At 39.4% G+C, this 22187-nt stretch overlaps 1 protein-coding gene across 2 annotated transcripts in view; it reads right to left on the reverse strand.

Moving 5' to 3' along the window:
* Positions 1–12380: 12380 nt before the first annotated feature.
* The window catches only part of prim2 (DNA primase subunit 2), a 29368-nt gene continuing 19561 nt past the window's right edge, over positions 12381–22187 (reverse strand). The window contains exons 11-14 of one of the 2 annotated variants that reach the window (XM_026189455.1): positions 19752–19878; positions 19484–19566; positions 15489–15557; positions 12381–13260 (exon numbers count right to left, since the gene is read on the reverse strand). In XM_026189455.1, coding sequence (XP_026045240.1) covers positions 13033–13260; positions 15489–15557; positions 19484–19566; positions 19752–19878 — 507 coding nt within the window. In that variant the 3' untranslated portion in view covers positions 12381–13032. The remainder of the gene's footprint in view (positions 13261–15488; positions 15558–19483; positions 19567–19751; positions 19879–22187) is intronic. The other variant, XM_026189456.1, reaches the window with a different exon arrangement.

The raw sequence follows: 22187 nt of genomic DNA on the forward strand, positions 1-22187 counted from the left end.
TCTCCATGAATATTGTCTGCATAAGCTGCAAAATGTCATGTTAAATTTACTGCCCTCCACCACTCCAGTAAACATCCACCTGTAGGAGCCATACGTACTCACCACTCCCCAGCTACTGTAGGTTAATGCATCTCAAAGCAATAAAATGCTGTGGAAAAATTCATTCTTTTCATAACCTTACCATTAAATGACTGAAGACCATGCTATCACTGTGCTTAATTGGCCAAACAAAACCCAATGATACATTATGGGGGTTCAGGTCATACTGGGTTATTGCTATAGAAGGTTCAGACAAGCTGAAGGCCATTATCAAAGGAAGGCTAAAGTAACACCTTCATGCCACACCATGGTGATGCAGTAAGTTGTGGCACAGGAGCCCTGATCAAGTTCTGAGTGTATAAATGAACTTACATTTCAGAATTTAGAAATTTCTGTATCGTGTAGCATTAATTTTTCGTTGATCTCTCTGAGTTTCATGAGCTATAAGCCAGAATCTGCATTTATGCAGGCAGACACGTTCACAATGACCTGATGAAGTGGCACAGTTGTTGTTAGCAGATGGACTGGTCTGAGTATTTTAGAAAGTTCTGATCTACTGGGATTTTTCCACATAACCATCTCTAGGGTTCAGAGAGAATGGTCTGAAAAAGAGAAAATATCCACTGGGCAGCAGTTCTATGCGTGAAAATGCCTTGCCAGTGCTAAAGATCAGAGGATAACGGTCAGACTGATTCAAGCTGACAGGAAGGCAACATTAAATCAAATAACCACTTTTACAACCAGGGTATGCAGATGAGCATCTCTGAACACACCAAACCATGAAAGCACATGAGCTACAGCAACAGCAGGCAACTGTGGGTGATACTCGTGTCAGCCAAGAACAGGAAACCGAGGCTACAATTTGCAAAACTGGACAACAGAAGATTGGAAAAACATTGACTATTAAGCCTATTGACTACTGAATCTCGATTTCTGCTATGACATTCAGATTGCAGGGTCAGAATTTGGCGTAAACAACGTGAAAGCTTTTACTATCAGCGTCTTTTAAAAGCCACAACCTACCTGAGAATTGTTGCTGACCATGTTCATCCCTTTATCACCACAGCGTACCCATCATCTGATGGCTCCAGCGGGATAACTCACCATGTCACAAAGCTCAGGTATTCTCAAACCGGTTCCTTCAGCAAATGCCCTCCACAGTCATCAGATCTTAATCCAACAGGGCACCTTTGGAGTTCATTTAATGAATGTGCCTCTGACATATTTGCAGCACTTATGTGATGCTTTCATGTCAGCATGGACCAACGTCTCTCATGAATGTTTCCAGCACCTTGTTGAAAGAATTAATGCAGCTCTGACAGCAAATATAGTACATACACCCACCAGTCACTAACAATGTGATATTTTTTAATTGTCTGTTAACTATATAGGCTTACTTAGGCCTCTATGTAACCAAAGGTTAATTTTAATATAATCACAGACAGAAACAACATTCCCAAGTCACAGTTAAGGCATTACTGAATTATCCCTTCACTGCTGCATTTCTTTACTAAAATGCTCTGAGGGTTGCTGCAGCAAGCTGATGAAATCGATTACAAGCTTACATTGACTTCACCTTATCAGCGAGGGAACCCTCGGGGAAGTATTAGCACTTTGTCTCAGTGAATGTTTTTCACATCATTTTCAGGATCGAAGAAAAGCCAACTATACGGGAACTTCACACAGAGCCTCTCTGGCATTTTGAATTAACATTTCTCTTAGTTTTTCTCCGCAGACTTACTTTTCAACCATGATGTGTGAATGGCAAGGAAATGTTAACAGGCCTTTAACAGAAAATTCTTCTTAGCCTGAATGCAGGCACTTGACGGATTACTTTAAACGCTCAATTCTGTAGGTTTTGAGCCTGATTTGATTGTGATGTACACATTTTCATGTATAAAGCTAAGTATGACATAGATTCAATTGCGGGTGAAAAATATGAGTCATTAGTCAGTGTGTGTTTGGTGTTGGAATTATGCTGTAGGGTCACACTGATGTAATTCAGGAGAAGAAAAAAAGGTATCTTTTTGTAGCTCTCTCTGAAGTTGCTGGCACACATGTGAGGTCTTGACCAGCTAAGACATCAAACTACAGACAATTATGGGGCCTGGGAAAACTGCAGTTCTCTATAGCGAGTGCTGCTTCAGACCCTGTGAAGATGAAACATGCATGTGAGTAGTGCAAAAAAAAATCCCACCTCCCCGAGGGGTGCCGAGGCTATGAACTACAAGGAGGAGATTAACCAATGCAGCTGTGGGAGAGAGAGAGAGAGGTGAGCTCCTGCACCCCACCCCCGCTCTGGCTGAGATTATTTCAAAACAGATTTATTTTTTAATAAATGTTCAACGGCAGGTGTGATTTAATGGAGCGAATAATTTGTGTCAACTTCCACGGCCCAAAGGATGGTTTGTTCTCTGAGTGATGAATGCAGTGCTTTTGAGAGAATAAAAACAAACTTACCAATTTTAGAATATACTGATGTTTCACTTTATGGCATTCATTTTCTTTTTATAACTAACCATGTTTGAGAAGACAGCAAAGACCATTCCTCTGTTATCTCATTTCCCAAAATGTGCCTGACAACAGTTTACAGAGATGAGCAAAGCGGTTAAACCAGCCTGCCTTCAGGAACTTACAAAGGGATACATCGTGTAAGGCAGGGGTGCCCAATCCCGGTCCTCGAGAGCTACCGTCCTGCAGCTTTTAGATGCATCCTTGTTCCCACACACCCGAATCAAATGAATGGCTTGTTATCAGGCCTTTGCCAAACAGGATGGCATGCTGAAGAGGTAATCAAACCATTTGATTCAGCTGTGTTGGAGTAGGGATGCATCTAAAAGCTGCAGGATAGTAGCTCTCGAGGACTGGGATTGGGCAGCCCTGGTGTAAGGTCTTCATCTTAAAGCAGGCTTTAGATTTGAATTGAACGGCTAAGAAACAATACATTTTGACAGTGTTTTCATCTTACTGTAACACCCCCTTAAGGAGGTTATCTGCAGTAAAAATAAAGGGGCAAAAAAAATTCTTTTGTATCATTCAATCTCAAGGGGGCAATCTGGTGGATTGGCGAGATCTGGCTCCTCAATTTATCAACGTCAAAGAGACAATCCAGGAGATTGCTCCCAACTCTTTCTTCCCCCCCTCACACTGCCCATCTTTCAGTTTCTTATCTACTGTCTGTTCAGACTGCTAACTCAGTGTCAGCTCACGAAGCATCAACAAGCTCCAGCTCTCCCTCTCCACCAACATCCCCCTGCAGGGAAAAGGGATGGGCACAGAGCTGGTTGATTGTCAGTGCCATTATGTCGCCCCAACATCTCACAGTCTCCACTTCCACAATTCCCTCCATTAACAAGGGGGTTCGCTTCCCATTTCCCCTTTGATGTGTCACACTCTGCTGCAGATTTGGTTTTAATATGTGTGACAGAATCCACTTAACTGGTAGTAGGAAGACGTGAGGGAGCTTCTTCTCCTTCTTTTTTTCCTGTGGAGAAACAGCAGCCATTCAATACAGACATCACATTTAAATTCAAGTGGGAGTTTCTGAGAATTAATTTAAACCAAAATCAATTATAGATGAGTTATCATCAGATATTTGCAGTAGGCCGCAAACGCATTTTTTAAAAAAAGTTTGTGTTTTTACTTAAAGGAATAGTTTGATTTTTAGAAACACTCTAATTAGCTTTCTATTAGATAAGAAGCCATTTATTTTTACAAAAAATTTTTTTACTCCCTCTTGTGATGATAACATATTTTACTTATCAAGTCACTGATGCGGTCTGAGAGAAAGCAAAGCGAGTTTGAAAATTTAAAGGTGCTCAAACTTATACTGTGATTATTTCTACAGTCGTGTGTTTATAATAATCCAAGCAGAACATGCACCCAAGCAAAACGAAGGAAAGCATTGTAAACAAAGATCTAAGTCATTTTCAAGTCAAATATGGATGCACAATATGATCTCATTAAATCCAACCTTCAAAGCTCAAATAACTCAGGGGAAAAATAACTAGAGAAAGAAAGAGGGAGAGAGAAGAAAAATGTAAATGTACGTTCAGTTAAGCAAACTTTGTAGTGTTTGGGGGCGGAAATAGATGGTCACTGTTTACCAAGCCGTTTGATCCAGAACAATACGAAGAAGCGTAAAGCCAAGTCGCATGCGTGCTGCTGCTGATTAAAACATTCCTGCAGGAGCGAAGGGGATGTTTAGAGCAACTAACGCACCACTTTCACGGGTTTTGTCCAACACGAAGCGACAACGTGGCTGCAGGTAAGGCTTAGAAGGAGCGCGGAGTTTGCGAGCGAAGTTAATCGCATGAGAAGAGACTCACACATCTGTCAGGTTAATGAGACAGCACCCGCAGGAATAGTGATGCATTTACATACAGCTGCAGGTGGTTTTGTGTCCAGTTTTGCAATCAAGAGTTTTGTCACGTCTCGAGGCTAATTTAGTGTTTGGGAACAATCTCGATGGCAAATATATTGTTTCTTAAATGATCATTTAGAGCCCAACATCACACTCTACAGCACTGCAAGAATTGCCAGGATTCACAAGAATGAGAGAAAATGCTGATGGGAGTGTAACTGATGCTTCCATCTGGTGTTACAATCAATACCACGCAGTGACACCGAGAGACGGTAACGGACACTCTCGGTTCTCTACATTTAGATCAGTGGAACGATGCCAACAGGTGCACGGACAAAGACATGTGGTGTGTAACACCTACAAATGTGACAAAAAAATCAAAACAAAGTAAAATGCATTTTTTAACTAGTCGTTGTGGGATAATTGAAAGAATCTCACTGTAAACACTGGTTTAGGATTATTTTCCAGTTCAATAATTGTATTTTGTGTTTGTGTGTGAAATATAAGCCACACCCATGTGGGAGTGGGGATTCCACTCTAGTCCAGCTGAGTACTGAGAGTAGTTGATTGGTGTGGATTTGGGCCCTTCTCTATAAATAGGACAGAAAGGCAGAAACAGGAAGGAAGTATGTTGTAGGACACGTTTAAAGCTGGTGAGAGAAAAAGGCATTTTAAAGGACAATAGTTTTAACCTGGCCTGGATGGTTTAGCTGCTAAAATAATTAAATTTTACTGGAAGGAGGATTTGTTTTAATTTGGGTTTATATGGATTTGTTGTGATAAAAGACCGGATTGGAAGCTGCTGGTTTGTTGGACCTGTGTATTAGGAAGTTTAAGCCTACTCTGTAATTAGGGGGTGGCCAACCAGAAGAAATCGCTCACGACCTGGAGGAGAAGAGCTTTAGAGTTGTATTCCCAGGACCTGCTGTGAAAACGTACTCCCTACAAATGCAAAGCCTATCAAGGTGGGTAAAAAGCCTTTGTCGGGAAGATGCAGACCTTTTCCTGTTTGTAACCGTGGTGGCTTCAACTCTTGAATTCCAGGCCAGAACTAAGCCTTCACTCCTCTACTCTGCTTAGAAAGAAAAATAAACCTTGTGTACTCTATTTTAAGTGAGTTTGGTGGTTTTCTACTCGTCACTATTAGAACTTTTTCTTTCTTCTACTGAGGCCTTTTTGTTGCCCACTTCTTAACATTGTGCTGTGCGTTGGTATCCGTAGCATCAGTATTCGGATCGATCCGCTCTCCTCTAATATAAAGCCACCAAAAGAAAGTACAATCTTTCACTTCTAAGGTTTTACATATCAGGACATAATAAAAATTATCTAGTCATTACCATACATATTACACAGTGTCATTATTTATTTAACTAAAACTAAGCTAAAATGAAGAAGCAGCAAGTACACTTCATGATTCAGTAGCTTGTAGAACCACCTTTAGCAGCAATAACTTGAAGTAATGGTTTTCTGTGGGTTTATCAGCCTCTTACATCATTGTGGTGGAATACTGGCACACTCTTCTTTACAACATTGTTTCAGTTCATTGAGGTTTATGGGCATTTGTTTATGCACAGCTCTCTCCACGGCATTTCAATCAGGTTGAGGTCTGGACTTTGACTGGGCCATTGCACCTTGAGGTTTTTTTTCCCCTTTTTCAGCTACTCTGATGGAGATTTGCTGCTGTACTTGGGATTGGCAATTTAAAGAGGGTGTACTTTCTTTTTACCATGACTCAGTCTGTGCACACACAAAAAAATCATTTCTATTCTAGTGGTTTTCTAGGGCAATAATTCCCCATACACAGGACACAAGACATCACTAAATGATTTGAGAAGTATAAAATAATGAGTGCCGTATGCTACAGCCTTCGCAATCACCATCATCCACCCAGAAAGGCCTATGAGAGATTTTGGGGCACCCTGTTGCCATTCTCCACCATAATGATCAAAACACCAAATGAGGACATGTTTTAGTAGAATGTAGAATTCCAGAAGACTTCCAGAGGCCTGGAGAATCCTTTCCAAACAGCTACCATAAAAAACAAGCAGGTAATTGAGGATACTGAAAGAATTTAAATCTGGTTGAATTAAACATTGACTCATAAACTGAGTCCTGTGAACTTTACTGCATGCTCCGGATGATTAAAATACTCTGAACGATGAAAATCAAACAGAAATGTAATCAAAGCTCTAAATGTTGAAAACGGTGCTTAGTAATAAAAAACACTTTAAATAGAAATTTCCATTATCGGTCTTGCAACAAACTGCAACACAATTGTACAGCCACTGCCTTCAACTTTGCAAACTAATCTAGCAGGGCAATTTCTTTAATAAGTGTCTCCATTATTAGGGAGTCATATGAGCGCTCACGGGGAAGTGAATTTGTTGAAAATTAAAAAATATTTTCCCGATTGGTTGTGTGGCACATCAGTCGTTTTAGCTGCTGTTAGTGGATGGAAGCAATTTTGTTTTTTACAGAAATAGTTTGTCTGCCAGAAAAGTAAACACCCAAACAATGTTGGTTTTATATGTTTCAGAAGGGCTTTGAGATGGAGGACAGACTCTGAATATTCTTTTTTTTTTTTTTTTTTCCTTCAATATTTGGATTATACCACTTAGGTTTATTGGGAAACCACAGGAATCAGATGCTTAAATAAAACTACATTCATATTTACACACAGATACACTTAACAGCAAACCTAAAGAAGCTTAAAGAGCTTTTATTAGACCTTTTTATTGGTCTTTGTCTGCCATATACTGCTACAGTGATGGATGCTCCTGTTAAAACATGACCAGAGTTTCAAATTTTAGATCAGCAAATTTACAGACAGCTCAGAACATGGTTTCTCACAGTTTACAGTCCAATAGTTTACTCACTTGGATGTGTGATGTCAAAGAGATGTGATATCCTTACCTTTCTTTGACGGGTAAAGTACAGCCAGGCACACAGCTGTGGCTGTACTGTTTTAAACTGTGAACTGTGCAAAGCAATTCTAGTATATCAGCAATAGTGACCTAGAAAGAAAGTGTAATAGATCCACTTTTAATAAAACCAACTACCTTGATCAGTTTGAACACTGTGGTCAGGTTACGTCTTGTTTTTCATTATCTTGACATTTTAGAAATGTATTAAATAGGCTGTACAGTAGCCACATGGCTAGATATACAGTTAGGTCCAGAAATATTTGGACAGAGCTAACGTTTTGTACATTAATACAATGGCTTTTAAATAAAACAACTCTGATGCAGTTCAAGTCCAGACTTTCAGCTTTAATTCAGTGGGCTGAACAAACATTGCATACAAATGTGAGGAACTGAAGCATTTTTTTAACACAATGCCTGAATTTCAGGGCTTCAGAAGTAATTGGAAAAATGAAATAAGTGAAAATAAAAATTTCCATTCATTTCTAATACTTGGTTGAAAACCCTTGAAGTCTTGAATTCATGGACATCACCAGCTTCTGGGTTTCCTCCTTTGTAATGCTCTGCCAGGCCTTTACTGCAGCAGCCTTCAGTTGCTGTTTGTTTGTGGGTCTTGCTGTTCGAAGTTTAGTCTTCGACAAGTGAAATGCTCAGCTGGGTTAAGATCAGGTGACTACTTTGCCATTCAAGAATATTCCACTTCTTTTGTTTAATAAACTCCTGGGTTTCTGTAGCTGTATGTTTTGGGTCCATCTGTATTACAAAACACTGCCCAATCGATTTGACTGCATATAGCTGGATTTGAGCAGACAGTAAAGTAATTCTGTATGTATGCCCGAGTTCATTCGGCTGCTTCTGTTCTGTGTCACATCATCAATAAACAGCCAGTGTCACTGGCAGCCGTGCACGCCCAAGCCATCACATGGCCTCCGCCGTGTTTTACAGATGATGTGGTATGCTTTGGATCATGAGCTGTTCCATGCCTTCTTCATACTATTTCCAGAACTGAACTTTACTGAGACTTGGATCGATACGCTTATCTCCTGGAGAGTGTTGTGAAGGGGTTTCTCTTCACCATGGAAATTATTCTGTGATCATCCACCACTGTTGTCTCCACTGGACGTCCAGTTCTTTTTGCCGAGTTTACCAGTGCTTTCTTTCTTTCTCAGGATGTATCTGTAGATTTTGCCACTCACAATATTTTAGCAATTTCTCAATGTTTTTTGTTTTTTTTTCTTCTGTTTTCACTTAATGGTGGCTTGTTTCACCTGCATGGAGAGTTGTTGTCTGTTCACAGCAAAATCTTCCAAATGCAAGCAACCCACCTCAAATCAGCTCCAGGCCTTTTATCTGCTTAACTGATAATGACATAGCAAAGAAATTGCCCACACCTGCCCATGAAATAGTCTGAGTCAATTGTCCAGTTACTTTTGGTCCCATTAAATAGAGGGTGGCACATGTTAAGAACGTTTCAGTAAACGGGTAAAAAAAACAAAAAAAAACAAAACCTAAACTTGTGTCAATGTGTAAAAAATATTTGCGCCTAACTGTACCTAGTCAACTGCTCGTTGACACATATCTAATCAGCCAACCACATGGTTGAAATTTAATGCAAACATACACACATAAGTTCATATCTATCATCTGTTTCATCCAAGTCGGGAACCTCGGCATCCATCATTTTGGACATTGATCTAAGTTTTGATAATCACATCAATAAGGTCACCATAACTGCTTTCTATCACTTAAAAAATATATCCAAGGTTAATTACTGTTTTGAAGTGACTCTGAGAATTGGTCCATGTAGACCAAGTGGTAAAATTATTGTAACGCTCTGTTTGCAGGAATCCCCAAATCAGCTGTAGGCATCTTCAGGAACTTGATTGGCTCCTAGAGCAATTTAGACTTACCTTTAAAATGTTTTATATTAGTTCACAAAGCTCTCAATCTCTGACTTGCTCACTGGCTGCAACCCAGTCAGACCTCTCAGGTCATCAGCTTCAGATCTTATAATTGTTCCCAGAATCAGATTTCCGTCTGCTGAAAGTGCTTTCAGTTATTGTGGTCCTGTTCTTTGCAAAAGGCTGCCTGCTGACTTGAGATCAATTATATCTGTGTGTACATTCAAAAACAGACAATTTCAATTACACATGTCTACAGTTAGCAGGTGTTGTTCCCCTTTGCTGTTTTCACTGCTCTGTGGCATTTTTTAATGTCTTCTTGTTCCATATTAAGTACATCAAGTTCTCATATGATGAAATGTGCTATATAAATAAAATTGCCAATTGAGGTATTTAGACATGTTCAAATGACCAGATGAAGTGGAATGGTTGTTGGTGGCAAATGGGCTTTGAGAAACTGCTTATCTGCTGGGATTCCCACTCTATGCTTTATGGAGATTGTTCAGAAAAATGGAAAAATATTCACTGAGTGAAAGTTCTCTGGGTGAAAATGTCTTGCTGATGCAAGAGTATAATAACCAGACTGCTTCAAGTTAATAGGAAGGCAACAACAACTCAAATAACCACTCATTACCGCCAAGGTATGCACAAGAGCATCTCACAACACATCAAACCGTGAAGTACATGTAATACAGTAGCAGAAGACCACACCAGGTGCCACTCCCACCAGCTAAAATCAGGAAACTGTGCAGCGTCAGTCTCATTATAAATGGACAATAGAATATTGCATCATTTGGTCAGTGAAGCCTTAATTTCTGCTGAAACAAAATTTGACGTAAACAGCTTGAAAACATGAATCAACAGTTTGGGCTGCTTTCGTGGTGTTGTTGTCACACAAGACCTGAACAATTTTCCAGCACTTTTCTTAATCTATGCTACAAAGCTCTGAGGCAAAAGGGAATCCAACCCAGCAAGTGCACCCAACAAAGTGGCAGGCGAGTAAGCTTATTAACAAATATAGTATTGGTCAGTTCAGCATTCAAAACTAAAATGCGCCCTGAAGTAAAACTAAGTAATACCAACATTACATCTCAGCAAACATCTTACACACCACTGCATGCAGAACGGCTCACTGACTCAGTTTTACATAATGAACGACAACTTTGACAAAACAATCTTTAGTTCTTTTAAATTGAGTTTAAAGAGTTCACTCAGTAGCTGTTTTTCTTTCGTAGCACTAACTCACATTTCATGGTCTTGTGGAAATGGTTTCGCAGTCAAAGCAGCGACTGAGTGCATGATGAACCTTCCGATTCCATTTTTTTAAAGACAGATTTTTATATTTTTTCCACTATAAAGAAAGAGGGGGAAAAAAGCAGCATCAAGTACATGACTTTAAACTCACCAAACTAAAAATCCATCCATCAATCACCTGCTTAACCGGGAGTGAGGGGACCTCCAGCTTATCCAGCTGTCACTGGAGCTAGGCAGAGTAAACCCTGGAGAGGTTTCCAGACTATCACAGGCCTTCACCTCAAGATTTCACTAACTTAACCTGCAACAGGCTTTTTCTAGAAAAGCTCAAACTTTTTAGATTGAAGGAAAAAAAACAAGGATGCTGGCTCATTTAAAAAGAACTAAACATTGCCAAATCCTCCCACTGAAAAGCTAACACTCCGTAATGACTGCAAATCATTTATTCGATCTGAAATAAGGACTGAGACAGTTATCAAATACATTTTGCTAATTTTAATACAGCTCAAGGGTGAGATGTACAAGTATGCATTATTAGATGCTATCTAATCCTTAAAAAGAAATAAACTACGTGCACGCAAATCTCCAAATTAACCAGAGCTGCCTCTGGTGAGGCGTACTGAATAACAAATGACACTGCTGCAAATTTAGTCCCCTGGGTAAAATTATGCTGCATTAGGACAAAAAGATACATCATGCGCTGAGCAGAAACGAACAATAGAGTCAGAGAAGTAATCATTACCACTGATGAATAACGTTTTGATTTGCTGTGGTGCTCTTTCACATCCCAACAAATAACAATTGAGTATTTTTTTTATGTTTTCTGTAACTGGCTCATAGTTTAAGCTCAAGGTGCCTCTTTAGATTTTTTAAGTGTTAGTCGATATTATTTGCCTGTGCATGGAAAACAGATGAACTTGGGGATTTTCCAGATTGTAGTGCATTCACAAAGCCGCAGTAAAGGCATGGACGTCACTTTCCATATGAGGCTTCTGAAACAAATGCTGCGATTACGTCTTGGATTATGTTTCTCACCCTTTGCGTAATGCACCATCCCCACAGTACACCCCTGGTCCATGTAATGACTACAGGAAGAGAACAAATCACACAACGAAAGCAAGTTCATGACTAATGATTGTAAATCCATTTGAAGGAGATAAACAGTCCTAGTCAAGTGCCTGCCCACAGTCTAAGAAAGTGCCAGCTTTGTCAGATGTAGTCATGCTCCACCAAATATTAAACATCAAGGGTCTCTTGCTGACAGCAGCCCGGCTGTGCACTGTTATCCAGTTGCCTTATTACACTGAATAAATCCTCTCCATGTCAAGCACCATGCTTGGATTTTAAGACCTAATTTAATTCCAGCCATGTGCAGCTCGGGCGCTCTGATGTTTAAAGTGAGAGACACTGATGCAGGATGCTTTGCATATGCCACAGGAAGTCGTGAAACAGAAATGTGCATTAATGGTACAAATAATGTTTTGGTCATCATCAGGGACATTTGTCTTAAATTCATCTATGATTAAATTACAGATTGAGGTTTCCACAAAATGACCCAAATGTTTCCTCCAGCCTCCTGAAAAATGCATTTACATTCATAAACTAACACTGCTGTCCCTCTAATTGGATCCAAAGTTAGCAGTCTGGTAAAGTGCATAGTATGAGGGGAGATAAGAGCACAAAACTGTACCTCCTAAAGAACCGAGATTGGAGGAGTCTGTGTTGCTAATTCCACAGCAGCACAAAAAGGTTAAGACTTTTAGACAGCCACCTTTTTATTTTATTTTTTAAACAAATTATTGAACTGAGGCTCAAGAGGAAAGTGAGGAAATATCTCTTGACCACGTATGCTTTGAATAAATTGCATTGTGCACTAGGAGGCAATATTCCAAGGCAGCATAATACAAGTGTGGAAATTGTTTATTTTCATCCGCCCTCCTGCCACCATTCATCCACACTGCTGCCAGCAAATACAATGACATTGTTTTTGAGACAGCTGGGAAATGTTCTAGTCATCACCCCCCAAACCATGTCTCTGCCAAAATACTGTGCACTGAGAATATAAGCCATCTGAGTTCAGACCAGAGTAAAAACAAAGAAGGAAAACAAACCAAGAGAGCAGTTTTAACGCATGGTTAGGCAGAAATAAATGCAGGATCACGGACATGTGAGCAAAGAATATCATACAGCGGAAAAAAAGAAACGTCTGTGTGAATTTTTGAAAGGTTGAATCAAAACCTGCAATAAAGAAAATAGAAAAAAAAAACATTTTTAGACAAAATACAAAAGCTTACTGTTTCAATTATAGATTTTTTTAATGTTATTTTTGGTCATAATCTTTCTATTTTTCCTTTCCATGAGCACTGTGGTGCACTCCTTTAATTTTCTTCACTTTTTCTCCCAAAGTCTGCTATGCTGGAATTAAAAGACTGAAAGACAGATTTTCAACTTTAATACTTAATACAACAGTTTAGGGAATTTGTAAGATTCAGCAGAATTCAGAGCATGTCCAGAGATACAGAATTATTTGTATGTGTATTTAAACATTTGAGAATCAGGCCTCTTGAAAGAAAGATTCCAAATCTTCTGTCATCTCGGCCAAATGTTGGGAGGTGTTTGCTGCCACCTCTTGAGTTCCGGTTGATCCTTTGGAGGCAGAGTTTTCCTGTGACCTCTGCGGAGCATCCATCTCTCTCTTTATGTCCTTGCCTCCACCCAGAAGTTTCTGGCTCTCCAGAAAGTACTGGTTAGGGTGATTGAGTGAGAAAGATGAGTCTTCAATCTGTTAATAAAAAAAAGAGAAACCACAGGAGAAGGAAGGTCAGGAGATAGTAAGAACAGCAGGTTTAGTTTTCACAAAAGTGGCAGGTTGCTAGGGCAATGATTGACTGATTCAATAAAATGTCACCTTTTATAAGACGGTCATTTAGCATCTCCGTCAGTAAGGGGGATGTGCAATGGTTTACTAATTTACTAACGATTTACTAATGAGGACAGGAGGCTTTCACAGCCACATTAGTGCGCAAAGTCACCTGCTAACTATTCTATCGGAGCACAGTGAAAAGATGAAATGGCCTTTCAGGAAATAAAAATGTCAAAATCATTCATGATGAGTAAAAAACCCATTAATCAATTAGTGGATGGAATACAAATTCTCTTTCTGTGACCTTTTCTGCGATTTTTTTAAAAATAATTAAGTAATTTGATTGATGTTTTCAAAACATTTCAATGTGGAAAAAGTAAATGATTTAAAATACCCAAACAGCGTGTCAGCATCTTCAGTTACCAAGGAGATATTTCACTGGCTATTCGTACCTATTGAACCACTAGAGTACCGGCCTTCCTTTTAATAGTATTTTAAGGTATCTGCAAGTAGTAGACCTAAATGCTAGTCCGTCAGCTCCTAACATTTTTTTTTTTTTTTTTAGAGTTGTTGGGATGATAAAAATTTAAAATGTGCATTCAGTCTGTATATTGCCATGTGAGGCAAATAAATTTATTTTACACATGACTGCAAAACATACTGTTTGCTATTTTATTATTTGTTTGCCTGGAGAAAATAAATGTACATGTAATGACTTTAACTAAACAAGTGACCCACAAATTCTAAATAAAAAACAATAAACAACCCAAATAGCCCTGGGAATTTTCCCCACAAAAGGAACATCAGAGCAGATGTTCAACACCAGCACAGTTTATATCAGTGAATCAAATTTTGTTGCACTACTTAATTATACGGATAATAATGACAGCAAAGATATATTTTACCAGTAGTAACTGTTTCAAGTGGTAAGATTTTCAATATGTAAAAATCTTCCTATAATGAGCAGCAAAAAGATAAGGCACAAAATAGACTAAGTAAGTCAATCTTTAGCAAATTAGAGCAAATTAGAGTTCTAATGTATATTGAAATAAAAATAATTGACATTATTTTTTAAAAAGAAGATATGAATGTAAAGTCCTGGAAATCTACAGATTTAAGATTGACATGTAACATGATAAACACAGGCTAATGGATCTATGGTTTAAATTAAGACCATGCTGAATTGTACTACTAGATGTACTATTAATGTACTCAGCAATACACACAGGGATTCACATCCCAAACCCAGCAGACCATTGTTTCGTTTATACTGCTTTAGTAGAGTGAAGAGATATAAATCACTGACAGAAAGACTGAATTTTAAAAATCTATCTAAATTCATGTAGTGTACATTTGTATACATTGAGTCCATTTAAATAAGGATAGGAACTTGTAATAACACTAAATAGTTACCTTACTAAAAGTGCAATGTGTCATTTTCCCCTATCAGCATTAATTGTAGTGATGCCTTCCTTTTGAAACTGAACACAATCACCTGTTGGTTTGTGAGCTAGTGGTTTTAGGCCTCATGTGAGGCCTGGATCTTCTCATTATGCACCGAGTCAAATGTCAAACATGAAGCTGCCACATCCTGACTCATACCTTGCTGTTAATCTTAGTATAATATAAGTATATGTAAAGATGTGCTTAAGAGGATAGACTCAGTATTAAAGTGTTTATTAAGGTAGGATTAGATGTAAAGTTTGACTTGTTCCTGAAGCCAGAGGCGTTGCCCCCTGCTGGTCATTAGAATGAATGAACTGACCTCTACTGTCCATTCACACTACACCAAAAGCTGTGTAAATGCAGTGCATCCATGTGTGCAAACTCCAGCTGAATGACCTGAACAATCTGCAGTAACAAGAAAATGTGTTGTCACTTTCAGTCCTAGCTTTGCTGACTGAACAGGATGATGACTCACGCACATAAAACAGCTTAAATTAAATAAGCATCCACAGGGAGGCAAAATAGATTGGAATGCTATAATAAACCTATGAAAATTAAGCGGCTGTGACAGACTGCTAATGATGGATGGGATGACAGTTTTGGGTCTCTCCTGAGCCTTCATGCATGAGATGCAAGGACCAAACCCCTGCCTCTGACACAGGTACCCCTGCTTACTCCCTGCATCAAATGACTCCACTTACATTGTGTGTCAGCTCAAAGTATTTCTGGCATGCCAGCTGGTAGTGCATTCCTTTAACCAGCTCCAGGATCTGCAACAAAAGGCACAGTTCACAAAAATTAAGGTTAAACTTCTACACCTTAGATACTGATACAGCAACTCTACAGAGAATACTGTTGCCAATTTTTGCTTCCCCAGCCCTCTATTTAAAATGACTTTACACATTTCTTTTTTTTAGTAAATCATCATGACAGAAGTGAATACATCCTTCAAAAAATCTCTTCAAACCTAATAAAAACAGATCACATACATATTTAGGCTAATCTAAATATTCATGCCCTGGGTCAGCTCTTTGGAGAATAACCAGTGGCAATGATTACAGATCTCAATTTTGGGGGATTTTTTTTTTTTTTTTGCCTTCTGAAGCTCTACAAAGCAGAAAAGGGAGAGGGTGAACACCCAGCCTGCAGCCCAACTTTTTACTGGGTCACATAAGAACGGCAACGTTCTGGTAATAAAGCCACTGTAGTGTGCAGTGAGACTGCATACTCGGGGTGAGTGACCTGCTGAAAAAAGAAAAATCCCAAGTTATCAGTACTCACTAGGAGAGAGACACTTCTGAGGAGTCTGCCTGAAATTAGTTCCTTCATTATTCCCCAGATTCCTGAAGGCTGCCTCCAGCATGAAACTGCCACCAGCATGCTAAACACTGAGGCTGGGGTTAGATCAGTGTCGAGCTACGCACCGTTTCAGTCAGACTTTGCCGTTTTTATCAGAGCTTTAGTTTGCTTAGTGGAATATTAGGAGCATTTGCTAAAATGCACACAAATGATGGATAATATAGGAACAATACAAGCTGTGTTATTATGGTAAGGCTTTTATTTTGTGAGGTTTATTTCTGAAGGTTCCTCTGGGATTATAGAACAACGTCTTAGATTCACAAGACATTTCGTGATACTATTACAGCCTTAGTTATCTTTACCTTTTTGGTCTCTCAGAAATAAATCTCTTTTATATTCACAAAACCTCATGTGTGAATATATACCCAAACGTCTCTACAAATGCTGCACAGATTGCCATAAATTATTGACTTGTATATTAGTTTTTCACCTTTTTTTGTAAGCAATCTGCACACCATCTCCCCGCTGAAAGGGTTCAGCAATTTTTAGAAGACTGTTTATTATCAGTAAAACTCAAAATATGTATATGTAGTTGTATTTACCTGTACTGATCTTTCTGTGGAAAACTGCTCCAAATCAAAGCTGTACCACATGGCATTAGCTTGTCCCGATCAGATGTGTGACAAAAAAGGTGATAATGTAGGTAGGGTCAAGTGATTAAAGCCCAGAGACCAGTCCATATATATATATATATGTGTTAGGGGTGCAACGATACTCGTATCGATATTGAACCGTTCGATACAGTGCTTTCGGTTCGGTACGCATATGTATCGAACAATACAAAATTTGTAATTTATTTGATCAACTTTCCTTCTGACGATGCTGTCTGTGTTGAGCGCTCAGTGAATCTGCGTTCGACTACTCCGCCTAGGCTGCACTGTCGAGCGCAGATCCACTGAGCATTCAACACAGACAGCATTGTCAGAAGGAAGAGCGCAGGGCAAGCTAGCGAGACAGAAGTTAAGCTCTCTTTGCAACATGGCAAATTGAACCTCCCCCACCCTCATTCAGATTTGGCGTTTGGAATTATTTTGGTTTTCATGTGACGTATGACCCTGAAGGTAAGCGCGTCATGGACTAAAGTAAGACAGTATGTTGGATGTGCCATGCAATGATCAATTACATGGGTGGGAACTAGTGTGTTAGCGCAGTTAGCTCGTTAACGTGTTGGCCGTCTAGCCCTACGCACGGGGCGATCAGGGGTAGCTCGTTAACGGAGATTTGCCGTGTTGTGGCGTTAAGGTCATTTCAACGAGATTAACGCTGACAGCACTAGTGGGAACACAACGAATATGACTGCACATTTATGCCGACATCATCCTAGTGCAAAGACAAGTGGAAGCAGACGAAAACAACAAGCATGCTACAAACTTTACCCGAGTCATTTAGACAGCCGTTAGCACATGATTCTCCTTATGGGGACTGTGGAGCAGGGAAATTATTTTACTGCTATTGTTAAATATTCATCATTATTACCATTGCATTAATAATATAATCTGGAGTTTATATTGCATTCAGGGGTTAAACAGTGTCTCTTTCAGAAAGACTGAGTTGCAGGCTGACAGGAAGTTGTATGCAGAAGTGAAAGCAGGAAGTTATTTTGAGCAGCAGGCTAAGACGAGGCTTTAACAATGTAACAGATAGCTTTAAGAAGGCTTTAAGGTTTTATGCACACAGGTATTAAATTAACTTTGTATTCCAGGTGCAGTTATAACTATTTTATACATATTGCATATCTGTGCTTATTTGAGTTGATGTTCAGGTTCTTTAAAGGTCTTAAGCTTCATCTAGTGAGAGTGTCTAGATGATCCATGCTGAGGGAAAACTAGAACATAGAAGGAATTGCAATACATGCTTACAAAACACTTATATATCAGATCATTTTATATTAAGCTTTTAAGTAGAGGTTCTTGGTTAAAACATTTATTTAGTAGAAGACATACACATAGTCTCAGTGAGCTTCTGGTCTGGTAAAAGGTCAGAAGTGCAACAGGTGAATTGAGAAAGAGCATTTGAGGACGAGACACAGACAGTTAAGAGGTGACACAAAGAGCATGTGAGGTCAACACATACAGACACATTAGTCAGACTTATTTAGAGGAGAGATTAGTTATGTCTAGACAAAAAAGAGGAACAATTCACTTTAAGATAAGAACGGAAAGTACCAGCCGTAAAAATAGAAGATGATCTTCTAGGTGAAAAGTCATTCTGGTGTTGATCTGATCTATGTATAAAATGTACCGGTGACGCATGAAGGGGCGTCAGTAAACAAACCCTGATGCTATAAAATATCTGTTCATGCTTTGATTAAGTCGAGGACTACTGGCTGTCTGCGTACAGAGTGTCTTCCCACACGTGTGTTCATTAAAATCATTGTTGGACCAAGATCCTCTGGACCAAGAGTGCTTTGTACTCTCCCTCCTCCATTGTGAACCTTAACAGGACCTGATATGTTTAATATTGTGGCGAGCTCAGACAAGGAGGAGACAGAGGTGTCGTTTGGTCTTGCTTCCCGTGAGCTAGCCAGGGAGCACATCTGCAGATGAACACTGCCGCTAGCTAACTGCTCAGCGCGGCAACCGCACAGCAACAACAACAACAACACACAGGGCGCCCTCTGACCCCGGAAGGACACACCGTCGCAGCGAGAGGGCGTCACCCGTCACTATGGCAACATAAAAAAAAAACATAACTGTACAAACAGAACCCAGAACCCCCATTAGAACCCATGAGAAATGCAAGAAATGCATTATTGCTCAGTCTGCAATATCTTTCCCAGAACAAACACCAATTGCAAATAACATACTAAAAATAAACCTGAAAAATCTGTTTAGAACAGCGTACTATGTTGCAAAGAGTGAACTACCACTGGCAAAATTTAGCAGTCTTTGCAAACTTCAAAAAGCAAATGGCCTAGATCTTGGTTCCACTTGTCTCTTACCCGTGACTTCAGTGGAAATTTCAAATTCAGGATCTGACACAGACTGATTCATGTCCTACACAGTTCTTACAAGTTCATAGAAATTTCTGTTCAATTAGAACCAAGTATTTGAGTTGATGATTGTAATTTTTATACAAAAACAAAAGAAGCTCTATTCTGCAGGGGGCATTTACAATATTTAAGACAAACTGCCATTGGCTACTAACATGAGTACTATTTGGTGGTTTCTAAATTATTTCTTTGACAGTTTTTATAAATCCAATAAGATTGCTGGCTGAGTTTTGTGAGACTGAAGAAGAAACATAACCCACATGCTGTCCCCAGTCAGAGAAGGGAATTGTGGCTAGAGGGCTGTTCAACCATTTGACAAACCGACTGTGGACAGATGGCACCCACCTGATTGATTCCACTGGGAGACACTTTGTACACTTGAAGCTTCTGCTTCAGCAGCTCCGGGTCGCTGTGACGGAATGGACATCCTACAAAGATAAGGCGGGATTTTATTTAAAGGGAAAAAATGCAAATAAAGAATTTCAACAGTTGGAAGAAAATAAAGGAGCATGAAAGCACATTAAACTATAACTGCAGATTTGCAAAGATTTAGCGAACACAAATGTGTTACTGTTTCCAAACCAACCACTTCTTCCAACAGCCGTCAACTCACCATGATGGTCTCCTTGGCTGGGTGGGTTTGATAAAATCACCTTCATGCAACTGTAGGGGGTGTAGTCTGTTCGCTTTCCTTCTTTGCCAAACATGTGGCGGATGCTGTAGGCATATGCTTTGTCAAACTACAGAAAGGGAGAGAAGGAGAGAGGAAGCGAAAGGCATTAGTGAGGATGAGAGTGTAAGAGGGACAAGGTAAGGGTGAAAAGAGTCATTGTCATACATCATGTCAGTTTTGACAGGGTGTTTTCCTCAATGAAATATAGAGCTATTAGAGAGAACCTGCTGTAGAGGTGTCGCCACACTCGAGATAGTTGAACCACGGATGCTGTAATATGGCCATCTTTCTCAGAACTTTTGCCCACTGCCCTGTAGAAGGACTCAATTCAATATGAAGTCTATTTTAAATTCAACAAAACAAGGCCCCAGAACACAGTTTAATGTACACAGCACTTTTGTAATCCTCAATGTGCAGCTCACACTCAGATGAGCAGTTCAATCCTCTAAACTGCTCTAATGAGTTTACTGTAAGTAAAGCAAGCATTTTATATTTCAGTACAGCAGTTGTTTGTGTGAATGTCTGCCGTTCATTGTGTAACAGGCGTTTTGGATTCAACCTATTGAAGGTGACATGCTCAACATGCCAGTCGTTTTAGCTTTGACCTGCCCAGAGTAGTACCCTGCCTTTCGCTCAGTGACAGCTGGGACAGGCCCCCTATGATCCCAAACTGGAAAGCAAATTAAGAAAATTGATGATATTATGGGATGGATATGCTGAATACATGGACTGTAATTACTACTCTTTAAATTTTATAGACTTAAAAAAAATAGTGATAGATTTCTTGACAATGAAAATGATCGTGTTTTTTGCCCTGCATAAACATGAATATTTTCATTTATACTACAGCTTTGCATTAGTACTAACCATCAAGTGTACAGTCAGACTGAATTTACACTCAGATAAAGCCAGGTCTTGTTATATCTTATTCAACAGTTCAATGGCTTAAAGGCAGCAGAACTATGCAAATCCTGGTTTGACATCTTGAAAACCCTTTACCTGATCTGCCCTAAAAGTAGGAGATCAAAGTCAAGGACACATATGAACTGTATTACAGACCTCTGAAATCCTTCTCATCATCTTCTAGCTGGTTATACTTTTTGATGGGGGTCATTTTACACAATCTTTGCAGTGAACTTTTTATTGCACAGTAATTCTGTGCAGTCATTAAAATGCATCGCAGTGACCGTGCCTTTAAAAATCCGACTGTAAAATACAGGGAGGGCGCTCTGACAGTGGCAGAACACAATCAACATGACTGCACCCATCATAACACATTAATGTTGCAATAAAACCCTGCAAACTTACTAATGTGCCAAGCTGCAGTGGCAATTTAAAAACTTGTAAAACCTTCTTTAAGTACGATAAATCAAATAATAAATATAAGAGGTCTTTCCTGATTTAAGACTCCCTTACTCTATTAAAACAAAGCACGGGAACTCCACAAGTGTTACAGCATATTCAAGATGTTACCTGGAATTTAAAAAACAATAATTTCTAGGCTAAAAGTGACATAAAGCCTCAAAAACCATACTAAACAGTCATTTGTCCCAGCAAAGCTGAGGTAAAGCACAACCTGGCGTGTGAATGAAACCCCTCTAAATGTGTTTTTTTTATGTTTTTGTTTTGCCTCAACCTACACTTCAGATAATCCTGGATATACCCCGATACAGCTGACCCCCAAACTGAGCAAATTTACAAAAGATGCGTTCAATGGAGTTGAGCCAAAGCTGCTCTTATGCATATCTTGGCTCATGGGACTACATCACTATAACATCCCCCCACACTCTACAGCACATTCACAAAATCCTGAATTAGGTCACAATCAAAAGGGATTACTTAAGAGTGAGTGAGAGTGTGTGTGTGCGCGTGTGTAAACTTGGCATGGCTTCTTAGGCTCAGCCCATAGTGACTGATGTGCTTATAGCTCCAATCCCTCTCATGTTAAATACCATTATAATACATTTCCCTTTCAATCTGCACAACGGGCCTTTTCACACCAAAAAGCTACAACATAAAGGTGAGTGACTATAAAATGCAGGAGCAGCAGTTCAGTAGTTTGATGTTGCAGAAAAGAAGACATTGATCGCTTTTTAAAAAGGTCATTCACGCAAAATTAGCATTTAACTAAATATTTGAAAAATTAGAGCAGCAAAGTCACTGAGACACAAAATCTGTAACTCATGAAACAGCTTAAACTAAATGGGAGGACTTAAAAAAACTTCACTGTGACAGTTGGAATTTTAAGGAATTTTTAATTTTAGCCTATTTTGACATGTCAAACTAGGAAAGCTCTGTGTGTGTGTGTGTGTGTGTGTGTGTGTGTGTGTGTGTGTGTGTGTGTGTGTGTGTGTGTGTGTGTGTGTGGAGGGGGTT

The sequence above is a fragment of the Astatotilapia calliptera genome, chromosome 13, assembly GCF_900246225.1.
Source record: "Astatotilapia calliptera chromosome 13, fAstCal1.2, whole genome shotgun sequence".
Classification (NCBI taxonomy): domain Eukaryota; kingdom Metazoa; phylum Chordata; class Actinopteri; order Cichliformes; family Cichlidae; genus Astatotilapia; species Astatotilapia calliptera.